Source organism: Gopherus evgoodei, chromosome 2 (genome assembly GCF_007399415.2).
Source record: "Gopherus evgoodei ecotype Sinaloan lineage chromosome 2, rGopEvg1_v1.p, whole genome shotgun sequence".
Taxonomy (NCBI): Eukaryota; Metazoa; Chordata; order Testudines; family Testudinidae; genus Gopherus; species Gopherus evgoodei.
The window spans coordinates 6508522-6531083 of NC_044323.1; the positions used below are offsets into that span (position 1 = coordinate 6508522).

A 22562-nucleotide genomic window follows, 5' to 3' on the forward strand; every position below is an offset into this window, starting at 1 on the left:
ACAGAAATGGCATCACAGTGGAGGGGAACTAATGAGTGATGAGTAACACTAAATCTCTTCTTCCCACGACTATGACACGCTAAAACTACAATGAAGTTATTTGCTAAGGACCAGATCTTCTACTGGGGTAAAGCAGCACTGATCTACTGAAGTTAGTGGATCGATTTTACGCCAAGAATCTGGTCCGTAAATTACTTCCATTCACAAATCTTTTCTAAGTACAAAACTCTCCCCTGCAATGGGAATAGCTCCCATTGCTCTGTCCTTTGGCTATGGTCACTTTCGGAGCTGTTTGCAGCTAATGATCCACTTGTGTGCTCTTTCAGAAATCATTATTGAAACTTTCTGGGGAGACATGTAGGTGCTTGTTGCATTTTGCTCTGTCTACTGCACTCTACAGTGAAAACAGACCCGACCCAAAATAAACTTTGCCCATGTCATGGTTCAAACTAGGGCTAAAGAGGAAACCACTGCTGTTGATAGCAATGCCGCCAAAGTGTCGTGCTGCGGGAGAGGCAACAGATGACCTGACTCTGATCCCCAGCACTCCTGCGCTCTAGAGCATTTCTGCCAGTCTGAGCGCAGATAGGGAACCTTCTCATACAGGTGCTATTCCCCAGCTAGAGAGCCGATGCTTCTCAGGTTGCTTTATGCTGCTGTAGCTTCCCATCATTCAGCCACAGCACTGTCCTCTAGCTAATTAGGAAATGGGTAGCTCCATTAAGGCAGAGTTATCCTTGATTTACACCAGTGTAACTAAGCAGAATTTGCCTGAAAACACAGATGGTGAGCTTCTTCCACACTCCTGTAGACCTCCTCCTTCTCCAGTCTAAACTAGCAGTGGCATGTCTGAGTTTGCAGATCCTGAGACGGATTTACTAACAGAACAAACAAATCTGGAGATTACGCTACTGACTGTAGAAAACTTAGAGCAGGAGTAGGCAACCTATGGCACACGTGCCGAAGGCAGCACGCGAGCTGATTTTCAGTGGCACTCACACTGCCTGGGTCCTGGCCACCAGTCCAGGGAGCTATGCATTTTAATTTAATTTTAAATGAAGCTTCTTAAACATTTAAAAAATCTTATGTACTTTACATACAACAATAGTTTAGTTATATATTATAGACTTATAGAAAGAGACCTTTTAAAAAAGTTAAAATGTATGACTGGCATGCAAAACCTTAAATCAGAGTGAATAAATGAAGACTCGGCACAGCACTTCTGAAAGGTTGCCAACCCCTGACTTAGAGGGTGATTTGTCAAAAGCCCAGTACTGAGCTGCCCGTTTAGTAGGACCAAACCTGGAGGCTAAACCCCTGGTGGTTGAAGCTACAGGCGGTTGTACTGGCATTATAAGCCTGGAAGCCATTATAACCCAAATATAGAACTGGAAAGACTGGCTGCCATTAAAGCAATATAATCCCTCATAGGACAGGCAGCCTGCAGCATTTATAGTATTTGTTTTAGTTTGGAGTTATAAAAAGTGGAGTATTTCCACCATTTTTCATTGTAACTGTTCAAATTCACCCCAGTGCATTTGCCTTGACTTCAGTGAATTACACGAGAGATGGATTTGGCCAACTGTCTTTTATTAAAGAGATGTGTATAAAGTGACATGGCTTAGCCTGTATGATTCCAACAAGTGGTACATTTCTTTTTCCCCCACACACTAAGCACAGTACAGGGATGGCAGTCTTTCAAACAAACAACACTGTTAACTTGGTTGACACTGTAGCTACATCGGGACAGTCAGGCATTTTTGTCAATCAGACGTGTGTTCTGTACCTGTTGTGTTGAACCAGTGAATTCAGAGACAGTAAAAAAGAAAGGATTGGAAAGTGTTTCAATAGGTGTGTTTTATACATGGAAGAAAGCGACCACCCTTTACGGCTATATAATGCCAAGCTTATTGCTTGAAGCATAAAGGGTCAGGCCCAAACGCTACACTGATGGCAAAACCTGGCCTAGCGTAGTATATCATCATCAGCTGGCATACTTACAGAGTCAGGTGTTACTTAGCAAGAGTAAGGGTGGCAGTATCTGGCCCAAGAAACATCAGTGTTCAGCAGCACAGCTCCCTAGCAAAGTATGATTCTCTCTGCCTCAGAATTGGCTGAGATCCTAGAGGGAAAAAAAAGGTTAATCAAATATTTTTTTAAGTCACCAAGAACTGAAAGTCTGAGGCACGTGCTGCAGGATGAAAAATGAGAGCTGATGGCAAGCACTGACAGGAAACTGCCCCAGCGCTCCTCTGTCATTTCTAGCCAAGAAGCAGGAACAGTCAGAGTGGTAACAGATGACAAGGGTCAGTGCAGCAAGTAGTTTTGGCATTTGAGTAAATCAAATGCCATCAGCTCACTTGGTTGAAAATCCTAGCCCATTACTTGTCATAATGCCCCCATTAGCTCTCTAGTGTCCTGGAGAGGTGATGGAAAAGAGCGATGGCTGGGAAAGATCTGTGGGCTTGATTCACCACTGCAAATCCATTAAAATCAACTGGAGCAATGCAGGGTTAAATTAGTGTTTATTTGCGTGGACACGAGCGAGAATACTGAAAGGCAGATTCTCAGCTATACTAATTCAACTTCTGCCAAATTCATCCCACTGAAATCTCTGGTGTCACTCCAGCAATAAAGTGTTTTTGGCACCTATGTCTCAAGATTAGCAGATCAGTTTTTGCTTTAACCAACTCACTTCTAGAGGACAATTTTGCAAGGGAGTGGGTGCTCTTAGCCCCCAGTAATCTCACTCAGGGATCTCACTCAGAGTTGAGGGCACTCAGTACCTAACAGGACTGAGCCTTTAGGCCTATATTCTGCTCTCAGGTAGACTGGTGTAAATCCAGAGTAAGCCAGTTGCCTTCAGTGAAGTTACTCTTGATTTACTACAGCATAACTGAGATCAGAATGTGGCTCCCAGTCCTATTGTTTGTAAAGAAGTTATTTTAACAAAATCCTCATTCAACTGTAGCTGCAGTTATTTTTGCTGATATGCTGTGAAAAATATTTAATTGTTGCTGGATAAAAAGAAACAAAACACACTTACTAAAAGTTTGGATGTTGCAGGTAAATTTAATTTCCCTTTTTGAAAGGTAATGCAGAAACAGCAGAAATATTGCTAATGCTGCTTTCACTGACTTCAATGCAAACATGCGAAAGCCGGGAAAATATGAATCAAAGCCACAAAAACCAGAAAGTCAAATAACGGCTCAGAAATTAGCCCACTTGATGTTGGACTTTTGCTTTCTCTGATTGAATAGAATGTTTCTATTCATGCATCCAACGAAGTGGGTCTTCACCTACGAAAGCTCATGCTCCAATACATCTGTTGGTCTATAAGGTGCCACAGGATTCTTTGCTGCTTTTATAGAATTTTCTGTCATTCACTGTTCCCATTAAAAAAGCCTTTTATGTACCATGATTTTTTTATACCGCTTGGGTGAAGGTTAGGATCATGCAATAAGCCAAAGCTAGACCTTCGCTAACCTTTAGGTTTCATGTGGGAGCACAGATATAGGCCCTGCAAAAGGAACTTCCCCCTCCATGCCAATGTTTACATGCAGTATTGTTCAGGTACTAGATGTCTCTGTGTAATCCTGTATTGTGTTCCAGACAGGGTGCGGTGTCTGGTAAACAAGGACAGTGCTGAAACTCAAGCTATGGGAAGGCTGTTTGTCTATAGCAGAGGTAGGCAACTTATGGCACGCGTGCCAAAGGCAGCACATGCGCTGATTTTCAGCGGCACTCACACTGCCCAGATTCTGGCCACCAGTCAGGAGGCTACGCATTTTAATTTAATTTTAAATGAAACTTCTTAAACATTTTAAAAACCTTATCTACAACAGTAGTTTAGTTATATATTATAGACTTATAGAAAGAGACCTTCTAAAAACTTTAAAATGTATTACTGGCACTCAAAACCTTAAACCAGAGTGAATAAATGAAGACTCGGCACACCACGTCTGAAAGGTTGCCGACCCCAGTCTATAGTTAGTCCTGTGTTCTTTAATAAACCCCTTACATTTAAGACTGATTGTGATTCCAAATATATGCCATTCCCCCTTTGCAGTGGCTTCTGGAGAGTCAGGTGTAACTGCAGTCCCTCAGGATCTGCTCCTGCCATTCTCTAGAACAGTGATAGGTGGAGGGGGTCAGCACCCTGCAGGATTAGGCCCTGTTTGCTTAAGGTTGTGGAGCAATGGAGATGAAGCACCTTGTGGGCAGCAGCGAAGAAGTCATCATCACCATAGAACTCAAACTGTAGGAAGAAGGGGGTTCCTCTCCATCCTACGGCCTGCTGAAATCTTTAGAAACCCCTCTCCCACCTCTGTGCAAGGATAGAAAAAAAGACCTAGCTTTATCCTTCAGAAGAAAGGCAGCTCATAACACATGTCGCTATGCACCAAGGGGAAGAAAGGGGGAGGGTACATGAAAATAGATAGTTCAATATGATCTTGCAATTGCCAACATTTATAACAATTTGTACATAGTTAGCACCTTCCATTCAAGGAGCCCGAAGCACTTTGGCTCAGCTCAACTGGAAGTTAGGAGCCTAAATAACTTTGAGGATCTGGACCTTTGTCCTCAGTTAAGACCCAAAATGCGCCTAGTGAACATCATTTTACAGGTGGAGAAACTGAGGCAAGGAGTCTCAAAAAATTCTCATGTATGTCCAGTTCACCAGCTCTCACATCATCCTGCCTCTCTGCCTTTCCTTGCCAGCGTTCACCCTCATTACCAATGCTAGTATTTCCATATTGGCTAGAAGCTTGCTAACTCATGCTAATAACCCAGCAGAATGTGTCTGTTGGAGTGTCCAAGGTCACCTAAAATCACACCCGCAGGCCGTTTTTTTTGTTTCTTCTCAACATTGTTTTTTTCTGTTTATGCAGCTGCCTAACAAGTGTCTGCTTTCATCTGGGAACACCCCGTGCACTAACCAGAATTAAAAGCCAGATAACACCGCATTGAAAGGGAGGAAAAAAGCTATGCCCTTCAAAAGTGGGCAACGGGAGGAAACTGGCTGCAGCTCAAGGGCAGCCATTTAAAAAGGGAGTCAAAACCATCGTAGCTGCAAATCTGTTGCAACCGGACAAGGCTGCATGCCAGAGAAAGCTGTGACTTGTGGTAATGGTCGGGCTGTTGCTCTATTACGCTGCTAAAGCTGGCACACAACGGCAGCTACTGCAGAGGGAACTTCACCCCTGTTGCAGAGGGCCAATACAAGGGGCTACGTACCATTTAAATTCAAGGTCTGCTCCCTGTCAAGCAGTGGAGGGGAGAGGCACTCAGCACCTGCAGGATCAGCCCCTTTTATGGCTTTGAGTTCAGTGGAACACTAGCATGGTGAAGCTCACAAGTGGCTGCAACCATGATATGCCTCCTATCATCATGGTCCCCACATTTTTCAGCGTTGCCCTCCCTCCCCTCATGGGGGCTGGCCCAGGCCCCCCCAAACATTCCTCCATTCCCCTTGAGGGGCACACCTCACAGTTTGTGGAGCTCTGTCCTGTCAGCTCCACAAGATCCCAGGAGTTTTTGCGCTGTCAGTTTCAACAGTGATAGTGAACTGGTGAAAGAAAAGCACTGGTTTGTGTACTCACTTCCACAGGTGTCAGCGTGTTTACATTTGCAGCACTTCCATCCCTGATGAGAACAGCACCCTGAGGGCAGCTATCCCACAGTGCAGCTCTCTCCATTTTGACAATAGGTCTTGTGGGAAGCAGGGGCAGAAGGTAATCGCAGGGCAACCTGCATCCCTGTACAGCCTCCTCTGTCCAAACACTGATTAGCTCCAGTAGCTTAGCATTGCTCCAAGCAGGGGATCGTCTGCTCCATGGAACAGGCATTGTCACCTGGCCAGATGATAAGTGAGCACTCGCCAAGAAAACAGGAAGGGGAGTTTCAAAAGTTCCCAGGGCTTTATAGAGAGACAGGTGGATGTCTGTTTACCTGACATCAGAGCAGCAGAGCTGCTGGCCAGAGTGGGCGCTAGGGCACTATGGGATATCCTGTGGAGGCTAAAGCTCTGTAAACAGGAAGGATGTGTCTTCACTTGCACATCACCTGTAAGAGCTGTACAGCTCTTGTGGAGGTGGTTTTCTTTTGGCAAGTGTAGACGCTCCCACAGCTTTTGTGCTAAAAAGGGACTTTTTCCATGTTAAATGGCAAGTGTAGACATGCCCTTACTTGTTGTGCCTGGCTGATGACACCAAACATGGTATAAAACATCCTGTACTGTCCTGAGATCCCTGTAGAGGACAGAAAAGCTCTGAGGCAGCATGGATAGGCACTGGACTGGGAGTCAGAAAACCTGGGCTCTATCACTATTCTGCTGTGTGACCTTGGGTAAGTCACTTTCCCTTCACTCTGCCATTCCCTCTTGCACCTCGTGTCTGTCTTGTCTATTTAAACTGTAAGCTCAAGGTCAGAGACTCTCTCTTAACTATAAAAAGAACAGGAATACTTGTGGCACCTTAGAGACTAACAAATTTATTTGAGCATAAACTTTCGTGGGCTACAGCACACTTCATCAGCCCACAAAAGCTTACGCTCAAATGTGTTAGGGCTTGGCTACACTCACACTTTACAGCACTGCAACTGGGGTGTGAAAAAACACCCCCCTGAGCGCTGCAAGATACAGCACTGTAAAGCGTCAGTGTAATCAGGACAGCTCCCAGCGCTGTACGCTACACCCGTAAGGGATGTGGTTTACATGCAGCGCTGGGAGAGCTCTCTCCCAGCGCTGCCGCTCTGACTACACTCACACTTCAAAGCACTGCCGCGGCAGCGCTTTGAAATTCCAAATGTAGCCATACCTTCAGTCTCTAAGGTGCCACGAGTACTCCTGTTCTTTTTGCAGATACAGACTAACCCAGCTGCTGCTCTGAAACCTCTCTTAACTATGTATATGTTTATCACCTAGCACAGTGGTCCCCAACCTTTTCGTCTGGTGGGCGCCAGACGAAGGACAGTGGCGGTAGTGGAGCATCCGCCAAAATGCCGCCGAATTTCCTGCCGGCCAGGATGCGGATGCATTTATATGCCCCTGCGGGCACCGCGTTGGGGACCCCTAACCTAGCACAATGGGGTGCCAATTTCAGATGGAGCTGTAGTCGCTACTGTAATATAAATAAGTAGTTCAGGGCTGAGTGGCAGCCTATATTTAGTTGCTTCTGTCAGTTCTAATAATTTTATTTTTCCAGTTTTGAAATGTCTTGCTCTGAGATGATAAGGGATAACTTTTGCTGTCTTGAGTTAAACATACATGTTCCAAGAACAGAGAATAAGCTTCTGGGGCAGGGGGAGGAGGAACAGAGCACAAGCCTTTAGAGATGACTGAACAACATTTTTTAAGTCTGGGAGATGAATTCCACTGTAATGAATTGGAGTTTAAAGCAAGGCTATCATATCATATATGCTCTTAGCATATATTTCCCCTAGAGTTAGTCTAGTATTCATGAGCCAAGGAATGGTGATTTTTAGCTCTCACCTTCACATTGGCAAATCATTTTGACAAGACACTTCCATCAGCGGATTTTTTATTTCTTTATTAAACATTCTGTACATTACCATCAAATACCACAGTGTGTTAGCAAAGAAGCTTTTGATAATGTTCCGCTTCAGTTTTCATTTAAGCCTAGGGGAGTAGCGGACAGCTTAGAGTGCAGCAGAAAGCTTGGGAAATGCTGGAGAGCCAGCATTAAGAGTCAGGCATCCAGGAAGGCAACTGGTAGAGCAGGAAAAAGCAGAATGCCAGGAAGCAGAATTAAAAAGAGAATTAAACAAGGCTCAGGGAGCATATAAGGAAGAAGAGTTTAAAAGAATAGCGAGGAGAGGCCCCAGCAGAGGGGAGGCAGCAGCGAGAGCTAGGGAGCAGTAAAAAAACAGTTGGAAAAGCGTAACCCTTTGAATGGTGGCATTTTCCAGTGTATTAGCCACTGAGTACTCAGGAAGATTTGTATGTACCTGCTCCAGTGATTAAAGGAACAGCAGAGAAGTCTGGAAAAGATTAAGCAACACATTGAAGAGCCAGAGGGACAATGGAAATGGACAAGCAGGGAGAGGCCCAGGCCCCACAGGAATCATAAGCACAAATACTAAATTGATTTTACTTGAGTCACTTCCCTTTGCTTCTTTAGATAAGATGTACCTCAGTTCCATGAATGCCCCTTGGTGACTGGAGAATAATATAGGTCTTATGTGATCCCACCAATCATATATCCTCTCTCTAGAGTTAATAGCAATGCAGTCAGAGTGTCTGAGTTCCTTAGCAGGTATATAGAAACATGTTGAACAACAACCACAACAAAACAAAACAAACCACCTCTAGGTCCAAAACACATCCTCCTCCTTCCAAGCCCTACCACATGGCTGATCAATTCTCAGAGCGCAGGAGAAAGATGGCACAAACAGATGATCCCAGTTGTTTTAGTCAGAAGATATGTACTATGTAGAGCCGTATGTCAGAACTGCACCTACTCAGGACAAGCTTTGCAATTTAACCCTGACTACTTCAAAGCCAAACATATTCAAAGAAAGTGAAGCATATGCTTTGTTCTGGTTACATATGAGCCAAGTGCCAAGTTTTACAACAAAGATGGGTCCTATCAGCCTAGCAGCTTGAGCATTAGACTGGGACTCAAGGAGACCTGGCTTCTAAACCCAGTTTTGTCACTGGTCTGCTGGGTGACCTTGGGCACCTCTGTGCCTCAGTTTCCCCACCTCTAAAATGGCAATACTGACCTCCTTTGCCAAGTGCTTTGAGGGCTCGGCCTGGAAAGCCTCCCACGCTGCGGGGAAGGGGCAGTGTTGGCTCATGCGATGGATATTTGTCGGCTGCCAGGGGCCACTCTCCGGGAGGTGCCAGAGCAGCAGCTGGTACACAGCTGGGGAGCTGCTACCTACCAGGCAGGGGTCAGTGTCAGGGCAACAGGAGCCTCCCAGGCCGGCTATTGCTTGGGGGGTTGAACTCCCCAGGTCCACTGGGGGCCCAGAGGGCAGCAGGGCAAGTGGGGCCTGAGGCGCCCCTCGCTGGCCCCATAGCTCCACCCCGCAGGGCTGCGGGGGGCGTGGCTACCTCAGGGGGGAGGAGCGTTTTCTTACCACCCGCGCGCCGCCTCGCTCCCAAGCTGACAGGCGCAAGATGGCGGCTGCGGCTCCTACAGCGGTTGCTCCCGTCGGTCCGCCCTGACGGGCCCCCGTCTCTCTCGTCACCATGTTGCTGAGGGCGGGCGCGGCGGTGCTAGGCCCACCCCGCCGGCCCCCCCGGGGGCTAGGTGGGGGCGGAGGGATGAGGCGGCTCAGCGGGGGTGCCCCTCCCCCACCCGCGGCTGTTCGGTGCTTCCCGCTCAGCCGCGCGCTCCTGCGCGTGCAGGGACCCGAGGCGGACACGTTCTTGCAGGGGCTGCTCACTAATGACGTGGCGCGACTGATGTGGGGTGGAGCGGACCATCCCCAGGAGGGCGGGGCTCCTTCGCCACTGACCTCGCCCCCGCCACGCGCTCAGTACACGCATGCGCTCAACGTGCAGGGCCGGTGCCTCTATGATCTCATCCTCTACAGGTGAGACCAATTCAAAGCGGTGGGGGGACTTGGAAGAGACTATTGCTCCAGTATGCAACCAGTATGTTGCTAATATGGGAGCCGATGAGTTTGCTAGCTGTGGATATAGTGGCTCTAATTGTATAACTTGGCCAAATTTGGTAGAGTGAAAAGTTAATTTAAGAGCTGATAGAGGAAAACATTTAAGGCTTGGAAATCGGTGTAATTTAAATGAAGCATGTGTTTAATCATGCCCCAAACTGGGAGGGATTGCAACTGCTTTGGAATTGGTCTGACGTAAACAGGATGAAGTTTAACAAAGATAAATGCAAAGTGCTCCACTTAGGAAGGAACAATCAGTTTCACGCATACAGAAGGGGAAGAGACTTTCTAGGAAGGAGTACGGCAGAAAGGGATCTAGGGGTTATAGTGGACCACAAGCTAAATATGAGTCAACAGTGTGATGCTGTTGCAAAAAAAAAGCAAACATTATTCTGGGATGCATTAACAAGTGTGCTGTGAGCAAGACACAAGAAATCATTCTTCCACTCTACTTTGTGCTGATTAGGCCTCAACTGGAGTATTGTGTCCAGTTCTGGGCACCACATTTCAAGAAAGATGTGGAGAAATTGGAGAGGGTCCAGAGAAGAGCAACAAGAATGATTAAAGGTCTAGCGAACATGACCAATGAAGGCAGGCTGAAAGAATTGGAAAAGCAGCAAAGAAGCCTGTGGCACCTTATAGACTAACAGACATTTTGAAGCATGAGCTTTCATGGGTGAATACCCACTTCATCGGATGCATGTAGTGTGTGTGTATATATATATATATATATATATATATATATATATAATGCAAGCAAGCTAAAGATAATGAGGTTAGTTCAATCAGAGAGGATGAGGCCCTGTTCTAGCAGTTGAGGTGTGAAAACCAAGGGAGGAGAAACTGGTTCTGTAGTTGGCAAGCCATTCACAGTTTTTGTTTAATCCTGAGCTGATGGTGTCAAATTTGCAGATGAACTGAAACTCAGCAGTTTCTCTATGAAGTCTGGTCCTGAAGTTTTTTTGCTGCAGGATGGCCACCTTAAGATCTGCTATAGTGTGGCCAGGGAGGTTGAAGTGTTCTCCTACAGGTTTTTGTATATTGCCGTTCCTAATATCTGATTTGTGTCTATTTATCCTTTTCCGTAGAGACTGTCCAGTTTGTCCGATGTACATAGCAGAGGGGCATTGCTGGCATATAATGGCATAGAATTGGATTTGTTTAGTTTGGAAAAGAGAAGAGGGGACGTGATAGCAGTTTTCAGATATCTAAAAGGGTGTCATAAGGAGGAGGAAGAAAACTTGTTCATCTTAGCCTCTAAGGATAGAACAAGAAGCAATGGGCTTAAACTGCAGCAAGGGAGGTTTAGATTGGACATTAGGAAAAAGTTCCTAATTGTCAGGGTGGTTAAACACTGGAATAAATTGCTTAGGGAGGTTGCGGAATCTCCATCTCTGGAAATAGTTAAGAGTAGGTTAGATAAATGTCTAACAGGGATGGTCTAGACAGCATTTGGTCCTGCCATGAGGATAGGTGACTGGACTTGATGACCTCTCGAGGTCCCTTCCAGTCCTAGAATCTACACATCTTGCTCATTTGGGGCCTTCTTAAATTATCTAGTGTGAATTTTTAAAAAAGGTAACTTAAGTCATGCGCCCATTGCAAATTAAAGCAACCTTACAATAGTAAACTAGTATGCCATGGAGGGAGAGATTTCTTTGTTTCACGTTTACAATGGTGGTTTATTATGAATAACTGTTAAGGAAAAAATCCTGTTGAAAAATGGTGGTGGCCTTTTAATATCAACTAGGCATAACTTATGTTACAGGGCCTGATCTTGCCTTTGTCCATGGTCAACTTTATACATTAGTGATGCTGAAATCAATGGGACCACTTACAGTATGTAAAGTCAAGCGCATGTGTAAGTCTTTGCAGGATCAGGGCCATATCAGTCCTACAATGTGCATTAGTTTAGCTTTTCTTGTTCTTAAAAAAAAAAAAAAAAAAAAAAAAAAAAGGTGGCTGAAAGATCTCATCCTTCTCCATTTAAATTAATTTATATTGTTTTGTTCTCCCTTCACTTCTGTTCTTCAGAGGTAATTCCTGTCCTTACTATTTAAGAATTTTTGTGTATTTCCATACAATAATCCCCCAAGATGTTTCATGCAGTTGATCATAGTTAAGTGTCTTTTTTAAATCTGTAAATAGTGCCAGCACAATGGACTCTTGATTGCTGATTGGAGTCTGCAGGCATTATCACAATGTAAATAAATAATAATAAGGTGCCCATTTCTAATGTATCCCTCACTATAGTACTGAAGCACCAACTCTAAAAATGTGCTATGATGATATATGAACATACTGGCTTTGATTTTTCCACTGCCTTATGCAATCATTTACATCTGTGCAAACTTGGTTTAAACTGCTACCGAAGTAGAATGGCAACATTTCACAGTTCCTTTACATAATTGTAAGCAGTGACAAATGGGGCCTTGGATATTCTCAGCTCAGTTACTATTAATTGACATTTATATTGTGGTAGTGCATAAAAGGCATAGAGAGGTCAGCACCCATTGTGATAGGCACTGTACAAAAATACACAGTTGCTGCCCATAACAAGTGGATGATGTGAACAAGAAGGCCAGGGTAGGGGAAACAGGATAACTAACATAATAGAATTTGTGCAATTCTTAGCTATTCAAAAGTAGTGATCACAGGCTTCATCTTCCTAGTTGTTCTTAGATTACAGTTTAATCTATGCATTATGGAAGACATAAGTTTTGAGGAGGGACTTCAAGGAGGGCAGTGGTAGATTTAGAGTTAGTAGGGCCCTGTGCGCAGTTTCACTTTTGGGGCCACCCCCCTGGGGACCCAGACAAGAAAAAGAATGTTCTCTCTTATCTTCCTACCCTCCGTTTTTCATTCTTTTTTTTCATCCTCCTCCTATATTATAAGTAATAGGTAGTAAATGAAAATAAAGTGAGGTGCCTTGACTAGGGTTGCGGTGCAGTAGGAAGTGTGGGGGTCGGGCTCTGGGAGCGAGTTTAGGTGCTGGGTGCGGGCTCTGGTCTGAGGAATGGGGTTCATGTGTGGGAGGGATCAGGGGGACGGCACTTATCTTGGGCAGTGTGGCTCCCAAAGTGACTGGCACACCCCTGTGGCAGCGGCTCCTAGGCAGGGGGGATCAAGGGATCTCTGCACACCACTGCCCGCAGGTGCCACCCCCACAGCTCCCATTGGCCACAGTTCCCAGCCAACGGGAGCTGCGGAGTCGGCGCTCAGGGCGGGAGCAATGCGCAGAGACATCCCCTCTCCCTCTCGCCTCAGGGGCCGCAGGGACATGCCGGCCACTTCCAGAAGTAGCATGGCATGGAGGGAGGGAGGCAGGCAGCATAGGTGGGGAGCCGTCATAGCCTTGTTGCACTGCTCTGGCACGTCTCTGTGTGCCCCTTGGGGAGAAGGGGGCAGCAGGTCTCCATGTGCTGCCTGGGGCAGGAGCAGCACGTGGAGCCGCTTTCCCCCCCACCAGGGGCACACAGAGATGTGCCAGCAGCCAGACGCTGCCGGGAGCGGCGTGGGGCCACTGGCCACGGAATACAGGCAGCCTGCCTGCCTGAGCCCTGCTGCGCTACTGGCTGGAACTCGGGGGCAGGTTGCCAGGTGAGATTTGTCCTGCATTTTGAGGGGCCCCTGTCATTGGGGACCCCGTGGCACTGCACTGTTTGTTTCATGGTAAATCTGCCTCTGAAGGAGGGTAAGATGATGGCTTACTGGGAGTCTTTTCCTACTCATTGAACGGGGTCAGGCATGGGTGAAAACACATTTGTCAGAGCAGTGGACAATTGGGTGCTCACGACTGGCATCACTGAGAGTGACGGCAGGAGTTGACCTTCTAATAATAGAATAACTTGAATAGATTTGGTGGGACTTGGGGAATCTAAGGGCTTGTCTACATCAGAAAGTTGCAGCGCTGGTGAGGGAGTTACAGCGCTGCAACTTTGAAGGTGTACACATCTGCAGGGCATCACCAGCGCTGCAACTCCCTGTTTGCAGCGCTGGCCGTACTCCCGTTTTGTCTCGGGTGTAGAGGATCCAGCGCTGGTGATCCAGCGCTGGTAATCCAATGTAAACACTTACCAGCGCTTTTCTTGACCTCCGTGGAAGGAGGAAGCCTCTGGTAATCAAGCTGGTCTCCTTCCCCGGTTTGCTCTCTCGGTCCCGGAACCCCGAGCAAGCAGGTCTCCTTCCCTGCTGTTTGCTGGGTGGCTCCGGGAACGTGAGAGCAAACCGCGGCGAAGCTGGTCTCCTTCCCCGGTTTGCTCTCTCGGTCCCGGAACCCCGAGCAAGCAGGTCTCCTTCCCTGCGGTTTGCTGGGTGGCTCCAGGAACGCGAGAGCAAACCGCGGCGAAGCTGGTCGCCTTTCCCGGTTTGCTCTCGCGTTCCCGGAACCCCCCTTGAAGCCGCCCAACAGTGCTGCAGTGTGGCCACATCTAACACCACTTGCAGCGCTGGTTGCTGTAAGTGTGGCCACTCTGCAGCGCTGGCCCTATACAGCTGTACTAATACAGCTGTAACAACCAGCGCTGCAAAATTTTAGATGTAGACATGGCCTAAGTGTAGATTTCCATTCCTATATAATTTTACAATTTTGTTTGATTTCTTTGTTTTAACAGAAAAAAGTATGGTGCAAACATTTCATAGTTGTCCTAAAGCTTGAGCACCGCCCATATCAGCACTAGTAGCACTCAGTAAATTCTGCATATCATTGGACTTGGCTCAGGATAAAGGTAAAAGGCTCTGGTGAAACTACTTCTTCTGTTTCTTTTAATGTTGTATGTGTTACTTTTTCAGGCTTCATGAAAGTCAAGAAGAGGAACCAAATATCCTGCTGGAGTGTGACTACTCAGTGCTGGATTCTGTTCAAAAGCATTTGAAATTGTACAAGATCCGGAGGAAAGTAAACATAGCCCCCTGCCTTGATCTCTCTTTGTGGGCAGTTATCCCAGAGGAACAGTCTGGAGATGTTTCCAGTACCCTTGATAAATGTGCAGACAAAACTTTGGTTTTAACTCCTGATCCCAGAGTAGAAGTCATGGGTTGGAGATTGATTACAAACAAAGAGGAAAATCCACTAGAAATTGTCCCTGGAAGTCATATAGGAAATATTAGCGATTATCATAGGCACAGGTACAAACAAGGTAAAGCCGATTTAAGTTTTATACACTAGTGAATTAGGAAAATGAGGGAGATGTATGTTACTGTGAGAACTCCATACTCAAGAATTAATGCAAGACACTAGAAGTTAAATGCTAGGTATTGGATGTCTGAATGTGTTTGTTGACATGGTAATAAATATGGCTCTTGTTTAATACTTTTGGACTAAATTTGATTTAGTAACTATAACTATATTTTGAATACCGTATCCAGCTGCTGGGGTTTTTAAATAAATGTATGGATGTGGGCATGCCTATAGGATTACTGGTTTCCATATGGTCAGACATTTTTGTGGTTTGAGTCATTTTGATTATTTTTGGAATATTAACTGTGCTTTCTTGTTTGTTTGCCTGTTGCTGTGGGGAAAAAAAAAAACCGAACTTGACCTGTTTAGTAAAAATGTATGACTGGATTCATGAAGAAATTTACTATCAAACCCGTATGTATTTGCTTTGAGTTGGTAACTAAGCTACTGCAATCTCGTGTGGAGGTTCACTATTGTGCCCATGCAGAGTCCTGTTAACTTCCGTGGGACTCCTGCCAGGCATTAGATGAAATGAATCGGTGGACAGGAGGTTGCATTTAATGTGGGCAAAGGAAGAAAAGTAGTATATATTCTTGCTGCTTCAAAGGGTCTAATTTCTCAAAGCTGAGGAAAATTACGAATGAAGTTGATGGGTAGGGAAAATTTAGACAGAAAAATATGAATGAAGATTGGGAGTTCTTTAAGAAGAGTTTATTAGATGGCCAAAAAGCCACAATTCTACAATCAAGAGAGAGGACACTTTTGGATAAAAGCCTATCCTGGTTCAGTGGCAGAGCAAAGACAATAATTATAAGTAAAAAAGCAACATATAACCAAAGGAAAAAGGAGGAATAGATAACTTCTAATTTATATTTATTAATATGAAGTGCAGATAATAAGGAGAGTTAAAGTCATCAGGGAAGAATCTGTGGCTGGCAGGAGATTTTACTTAAAATCAAATACATTAGGAACAAAAGAAATCCAAGAAATGGGATAGGCCCATAACTCGATGGAGATGGTAAAATTATTAATAATCATGCAGAAAAGGCAGAAATGTTCAATAGATATTTTTCTCCATATTTGGAAAGAAGCAGAATGATGTACTTGCATCATATATGTCTGATGAAGTACTTTCCATTCTATTAATAACTAAGGAGGATGTTAAACATCATCCACTAGGCATTAACAGGCCTGGATAACTTGAACTCAAGGGTCCTAAAATAGTTGGGTGAGGAGCTCTCTGCCCACTGATGTTAATTTTTAATTAATCTTTGAATGTCAGAGAAATGTCAGAAGACTGGGAGAGTGCTGATGTTGTGCCAGTATTCAAAAAAGGCAAGCAAGATGATCTGAGTAACTATAGGCTGGTTAGCCTGAGAAATCCTAGGCAAATGAATGGAAAATCTGAAATGGGATTCAATTGATAAAGAATGAAAGGATAGGAATATAATTAATGCCAGTCAATGTGGTTTTATGAAAAATAGGTCTCGTCAAACAAACCTGATATCATTCTTTGATGAGATTACAAGTGTGGTTGATTTTTGTAAGGTAATTGACTTAGTAATGCATGCTATTCCGATTTAGAAAAGTGAGCAGTCTAGAATGTCAGCAAAGCAATAATTAAATGGCTTAAGACCTGGCAAATGGACAGATTTCAAAGTATTTGTCACTGGGAAATCAGTACTAAATGGGTTTGGTCCTAATGGGATTCGTGCTCAGTCCAATGTTATTCAACACTTTATCAATGATCTCAAAGTAAATATAAAATTGCTGTGGCCAACACAAGGATTGACAGAGATAAATAGTAATGAGGACAGGGCAGTCATACAGACTGGATCTGGAGCACTTGGTAAGCTTGGCACATTCAAACAAAATGCATTTTAAAACAGCCAAATGCAAAGCCAGACATTGAGAAGCAGGGAATGTAGGCCATGCTTCCAAAACGGGGGAATGTATCTTGGAAAGCAGTGACTCTAGGGGTCATAGTACACAAGCAAGTAAAATATAAGCTCCCAGTGTGATATTAGCAAAAGGGCTAATGTAATCCTTGGATATAAGGGAGACTAGTGAGTGAGCAGGAATGGGGAGGTGATTTTGCCTCTGTGTCTGGCATTGGTGAGACCAGCTCGGGAATACTGTTATCCACATATTTAAAAAGATTTTGAAAAACGAGAGAGGCTGTGTAAAAGAGCTACAAACATGATTTGAGAGCTGGTGAAAAATGTCTTCTAGCAAGAGACCTAGACCTCAGTCAGTTTAGTTTATCAAAAAGACAATGGAGAGGTGACAGAATTAGTGTATAAGCACCTTTACGGGGAGGAAATGCCAGGTACTAATGGGCTCTGTAACCTAGTGGAGAGAGGCATAATATGAACTAATGGCTGGAAGCTGGAGCCAGACAAATTCAAACTGAAGATAAGGCACAAACTTAATAGTGAGGGAGGGTGGTTAACCACTGGAACAAACTACCAAGGAAAGTGCTGGATTCTCCAGCTCTTGCTGTTTTCATATCAAGACTGGATGCCTCTCTGGAAGATGCACATTAGCCAAACTTAAGTTATTGGAAGCAATACAGGGGTAACTGGGTGAAATTTAATAGCCTGTGATATACAGGAGGTCAGACTAGATGATCTAATTCCCCCCTTTTGGCCTTAAACTTTGTAGGGTCTGCCCTTCCAGATCAGATTGCAGGACAGGATCAGAGCCTATCTTAGTTAAACCACAGTTCTAGGTTTAAAAAATAAAGAACAGGACTTACGGCCTAATTTTCTTAGATACTGAGCACCTGAAGCTCCCACTGAAAATCAGTCTCCTATTGGGTAATAATAGGAAGTACTTCAGTTAAACTATATTTTTACCTTAAGTATTTAATATATTAGAGTCTGAGCTCCTATAGTACAATGAATTTATGGTCAAAATACAGATGGGTGCATAGTTTTTAATGGATCCACACCAAGTATTTCCTTCAATAATCCTTCATCAGAAATTATAGTCAAAAAGAAAAAATAGTTAATAACAGCTTTATGGAAACATTAAGTGGATGTTTTTTATTTCTCTGTATGCCCTGACTTTTAAGGTAAAAAATATAATTGGGCTGATTGCTGAAGAGGTATTTTCATTTGACCATCCTATGTTTATTACATAGCTTATGACCGAAAATAACTCTTTATTGACCCTAAAGGATATGGGCCTTTGTATTAAATGTACATAGGTTCATTTGGGTCCAGTCCTGCCTGGTTTTGACTGCTCTCCCTTTCAGTAGTGTGCTCGTGAATGCTCAAAATGTCAGTTGATCAGGCTCTAATACAGCTTTTTGGTTCACTTTTTAAATCAGCCTTTGCTAGCCCTGCTCAGTTACTACTAGTGGTGTCAACTTGGGTCTCCAACCAACATATTGAAAAACCAATAACTTCAAACTATTTCTTTTTTTTTTTTTAATTACAGTTTGCAGAGAACAAGATAGATGCTAAAAGTGCTCTGTATTGTGAGAGCCTGACAAAACTTACCAGTTACTTTTATTTCCCCCCCCAGGAATAGCTGAAGGCGTAAAAGACATCCCCCCAGGAGTAGCCTTACCACTGGAATCCAACCTGGCCTACATGAATGGAATCAGTTTTACCAAGGGCTGTTATATCGGACAGGAGTTAACAGCTAGGACCCACCACACGGGTGTCATCCGTAAACGCCTATTGCCAGTGCAGCTTTCAGCCCCTTTGCCATTGGGAAGCATTCCCGAGGGTGCTGCGATCTTAACTGAATCGGGAAAGTCAGCTGGCAAGTACCGGGCTGGTGGAGATGAACTTGGCATAGCTTTGCTGCGATTAGCTAACATAAATGAGCCACTGCATATCAATTTACCAGGTGACACTAGTGTGAACCTTACTGCAGCTATACCTAATTGGTGGCCAAAAACTACCAACAAATAAATGAGGAATCCTCTGCTGCACATCTGCCTTACTTAACAAACTTTGTCTGATAGGCTGGGAAGTTCATTCAGTCTCTTACTCCCTTCTATCATAGTTTCCTTTTGTCTTTATCTTTTATTTGCAGCACTTGAGCAGGGTGTGTTACAGAAGGGTCCTTGGGAGCTGGGCCAAAAGGCAAAAGGAACCTGATGCATCAGCGAGTCACTGACAAAACAAGGGCTAAGTAGAGAAGCACATAGGAGAGCAGAGAAATATTCAGCAAAGTCTGTAAAGTTCACCATGTGGAGTTCCTGCTGCTTGCTTCCCCTTAAGGAAGAGGTGTATGGGGAGGGAGATTAAGGAGACTTGGCATGTACTGGGCAACTAGACTCCATCCCTGAAGATCCTGACCCAGCCACCATGGCCCATGCTCTCACTCTGCGACCTGTACCGTACTTCCCTCTCTCAAAGAGAGTGAAGACAGGCCAATTATTGCTGGTTGTATCAGTCCCATGGGAATTTGCAAGGTAGAGAGCAGATCTCTATACTGATTTCCACTAGCTGGTTAGCTTACTCAAAGCCAAGGTCCCACAGCTATGCAGAGATGGACTTCCGAGGGACCACAGAGGAGCCTGTCACAGAGACACTGCTCCCCAGCTGTGTGTCTGGGAGCTTTGCTGAGAGTTTTTGGTTTCCTCCCACGACACTGGATGGTTACATATAGCTTGAAGAGTCTCTTGGGGCAGAGGGAGGAGGCTTGGCATGGGTGAGGACTATTAAGCAGTCCAGTGCGGCCATTAAGGAATCCAGCCTCTACTCTATGTGAGGGTGCCCTGATGGATCAAAACTTATTCTGAATATAGTGCTGCATATATTGAAATGCTCAAAAGGGGAGGTGGGAATAGGAATTTTATCACAGTATGCGTCAAATGTTTTTATGTCAGGATTATTTCTGTGGTATTGTAAAGCTTTTTAAAAGGTGTGTGCTGCCCATTTCTTTCAATAGCATGTGTTTTTGCTGCACTCTGGCTAAAATGTTCACTGTAAACGTTCTTTGCGTCAGGCTCTCTGCACTGCTTCTAAATTGCTGGCTGGCTGAGAACTTTTTTTGTCATTACTGTTAACTCTCTCTGAAGGAAGAGGAATGGATTGTACTCTGCATTTGAAATAAGGATTTTGCTTTTAATACTTGACCACATGGGCGAGCAATGTATGCAGATGCTGTAATATCAGTATGCACTCTACTGCTGCAAGGTCAGCAGAGGGAGCACAATGATCAGTAGTATACCCAGAGCTGCCCTGCCATGGCCAGGGTACTGATAATAAAAGCCTGAACAACGCACTGGTTTTGTGTCAGTTTAACTATTTCATGTCAGGGTGTGATATTTTACTGAAATAGCTATGCCAGTACAACCCCTAGTCTGCACACAATTATACTTGTAAATAGATGCCTTCCCATCCTTCATGGGAATAAACTATATTGATATGAACGACTTTACACCAGTATAACTGGTTTAACTTTGTCGGCAAATGTTGAGATTTTGGTTGGCAGAAATCACAAATAAGTGTACGTATATGCTAGAAATGCTATAGTGACACAGCTATGTAGTTGTAGGCACGTGCTACAGTGACAAAAGGGGTTGTTCTATGGCTGTAGTAATCCCACTTCTCTGAGAGTTGGTAGGTATGTTTGACAGAAGAATTCTTCCAGTGACCTACACTGGGGCCTAAGTTGGCTTAACTGTGTTGCATAGGGCATAAATTTTTTCACAGTCCTGAGTGACGTAGTTGAGCTGACCTAACTTTGTAGTGTTGATGAGGCCTGAGTGTAGAGACATATGCAAAACTATGCTGCCAAAAGGAAAATTTTGCCAGTAAAACTTTCTAGTGTAGACCAGGCTTAAGTGTCTCCATGCTAACACTTTAAATATACTAGGATAGTTAATAGGTAAAAGAGTACAACTTTGTGTGTAGACAAGCATAAATAAAGGTACTAAGAACACATAAATAAAATATTAGGACCATGTGTCTTGTGATTCTTTAAAAAAAAAAAAAAAAACAAGCAACAAACCAAAACCCATCAAGAGGCAGCCGAACCCCCAGACTATATGACTGTTCCCACATAATCTCTTCAAAGCCAATGAAGGGACATGTCCCCTCCCCAAGGTGAGATTTCCACTCATTCCCTGCCTACATGAATCTCAGCCCCATAGAGGGCTCCCTCTGAAGGATGGGGGATAGTGCCATAGATATGCAGGAGGGAGTAACAATCCTGCCTTCTATAAGACAGTGCTGTACAGTGCCCTATGGATTTGAGGCCTGCTTGCCACCCACACTCCATGTCCTGTTCTTCCTAGCTGTCTAACTCTAACTCTTTTGCCCTTAACTAGGCGGTTTCTCCAGGCCCTCACTTTCTTCACTACTGCCCCCATCCTCCAACAGCTTCATGTGGCCCACAAATAAGGCCTTCTGGTTAGTCCCTGCTGCTGGCTCTTACTAGGGGTTTCTCTAGCCGCCTGACTTCCTGGGTGCTCAAACATGCATCCAAGTGGAGTGGCCAGACAGCAGATGTGAAAAATCAGGACGAGGGGTGATGGTAATAGGAGCCTATACAAGAAAAAGACCCAAAAATCGGGGCATCTGGTCACCCTACACCCAAGTATTTGGGGCCCCTTTGGCTACTTTTCCCATCTTTGCACCTCCCTTCCCCCGGCTGGCCTACTCTGAGCCTCTTCCTCACCCCCCTCTAACCCTAAACTAATTTATAGAAGCTGTGTGTTTTTTGTTTTTTTTAAAGAAATCAATGTGAACTCAGAAGCAAGGTGTGTGGAAGAGGAGTGAGGGGGATGAATGAGTAGGGCCCTGATTGAATGGGTCTGGAAGGGGCCCAAGATGATGAACTAGCCCGGTTTAATATTTGTTTGAAATAACTCTTGTCCAAAGGGCATTTTGTCATTGCCTTGCTGTAGCCATTACTGTGAAGTGAAATGTATATGAAAAATATTTGTTAAAACTCCTCAGGCTTGCTATAAAAGGAATCTGTGGAATTACTCATTAAAAGTTAGCTATGTCAATGATTTAATATTGGTGCTTCTGTGTGATTGGCCTGTAGGTTAGGTGGAGTCAGCATAGACAAAGGTCTTTTATTTTTCAGTGATAGTAGTACGTTAGATTGGCAGATGTACTTGTTTTCAAAGAAGGGGTCTGCTCATATGCCCACTGTAGTCAATGTGGTCTTAGCCCATTCTGGATCAATGTCAAGATGTTAAATTAAGCATCCTCTAACTGCCAGAACAGGAAGTTAAAGATGAACTGGAAGGCTTGTTACCTGTCAAGACGGAGTTCACTTTCTGCCATTTCTCCTGCAATGGATGATATCATTACTACCTTAAAGAGCAAGAAGGTACACAAGAAGGATTGTTGTAGGTGGTCAATAAAGCAGCTCCTTGTGCTTTTTATATAAATCTCCACGTGCAGTTTGGGATCATCATTTTTCTTCATTTAAAAAAAAACAAACAGTTTTTCTTTACAGATTACCTGTCACTATTGGACAGGAGCAGTGAGTAGCTGCAATCTTTTGGCCGCTGTTGTGCCTCCCTCCTTAATGCCAGAACAGCTACCTGTGTTTTAACTAGCACTGATATTGAAGACTTGTCCTAGTAATAATGTACAACCAGTGCCAAGTTTGTCTGATAGTCATCGTTCTGATGCTACAAAATTAAACTGCCTTTGGGATATAAGAAAATTGATAAAGAATCATAGAAATGTAGGACAGCAAGAAACCTCAATAGGTCATCTAGTCCAGTCCCCTGTACTGAGACCATCCTTGATAG

At 44.4% G+C, this 22562-nt stretch overlaps 1 protein-coding gene and 1 long non-coding RNA gene across 3 annotated transcripts; one reads left to right on the forward strand and one right to left on the reverse strand.

The window, feature by feature from the left end:
• Positions 1-1173: 1173 nt before the first annotated feature.
• On the reverse strand, positions 1174-9194 carry LOC115645353. The gene is made up of 3 exons (XR_003998718.1): positions 9106-9194; positions 4214-4327; positions 1174-2122 (listed from the first exon to the last, which is right to left on the reverse strand). It is a non-coding gene; the product is annotated as an uncharacterized LOC115645353 (long non-coding RNA).
• On the forward strand, positions 9118-21811 carry IBA57 (iron-sulfur cluster assembly factor IBA57). 2 transcript variants are annotated; one of them, XM_030549877.1, is made up of 3 exons: positions 9118-9564; positions 14437-14783; positions 18356-21811. In XM_030549877.1, the coding sequence occupies exons 1-3, from the start codon at positions 9218-9220 to the stop codon at positions 18748-18750; spliced, it is 1089 nt and encodes a 362-aa protein (XP_030405737.1). In that variant the 5' UTR covers positions 9118-9217; the 3' UTR covers positions 18751-21811. The 2 variants fall into 2 exon arrangements, with proteins under 2 accessions (XP_030405737.1, XP_030405736.1); XM_030549876.1 differs by lacking the exon at positions 9118-9564 and adding an exon at positions 11613-13245.
• Positions 21812-22562: the final 751 nt, after the last annotated feature.

Excerpts from the sequence above, each read along its gene's own strand:
- IBA57 (XM_030549876.1), top strand. The coding sequence starts at position 12,662 with ATGGGGTTCATGTGTGGGAGGGATCAGGGGGACGGCACTTATCTTGGG. Across the intron at positions 13,246-14,436 it reads ACTCGGGGGCAGGTTGCCAG|GCTTCATGAAAGTCAAGAAG; the intron begins GTGAGATTTGTC and ends TTACTTTTTCAG. Across the intron at positions 14,784-18,355 it reads TAGGCACAGGTACAAACAAG|GAATAGCTGAAGGCGTAAAA; the intron begins GTAAAGCCGATT and ends TTCCCCCCCCAG.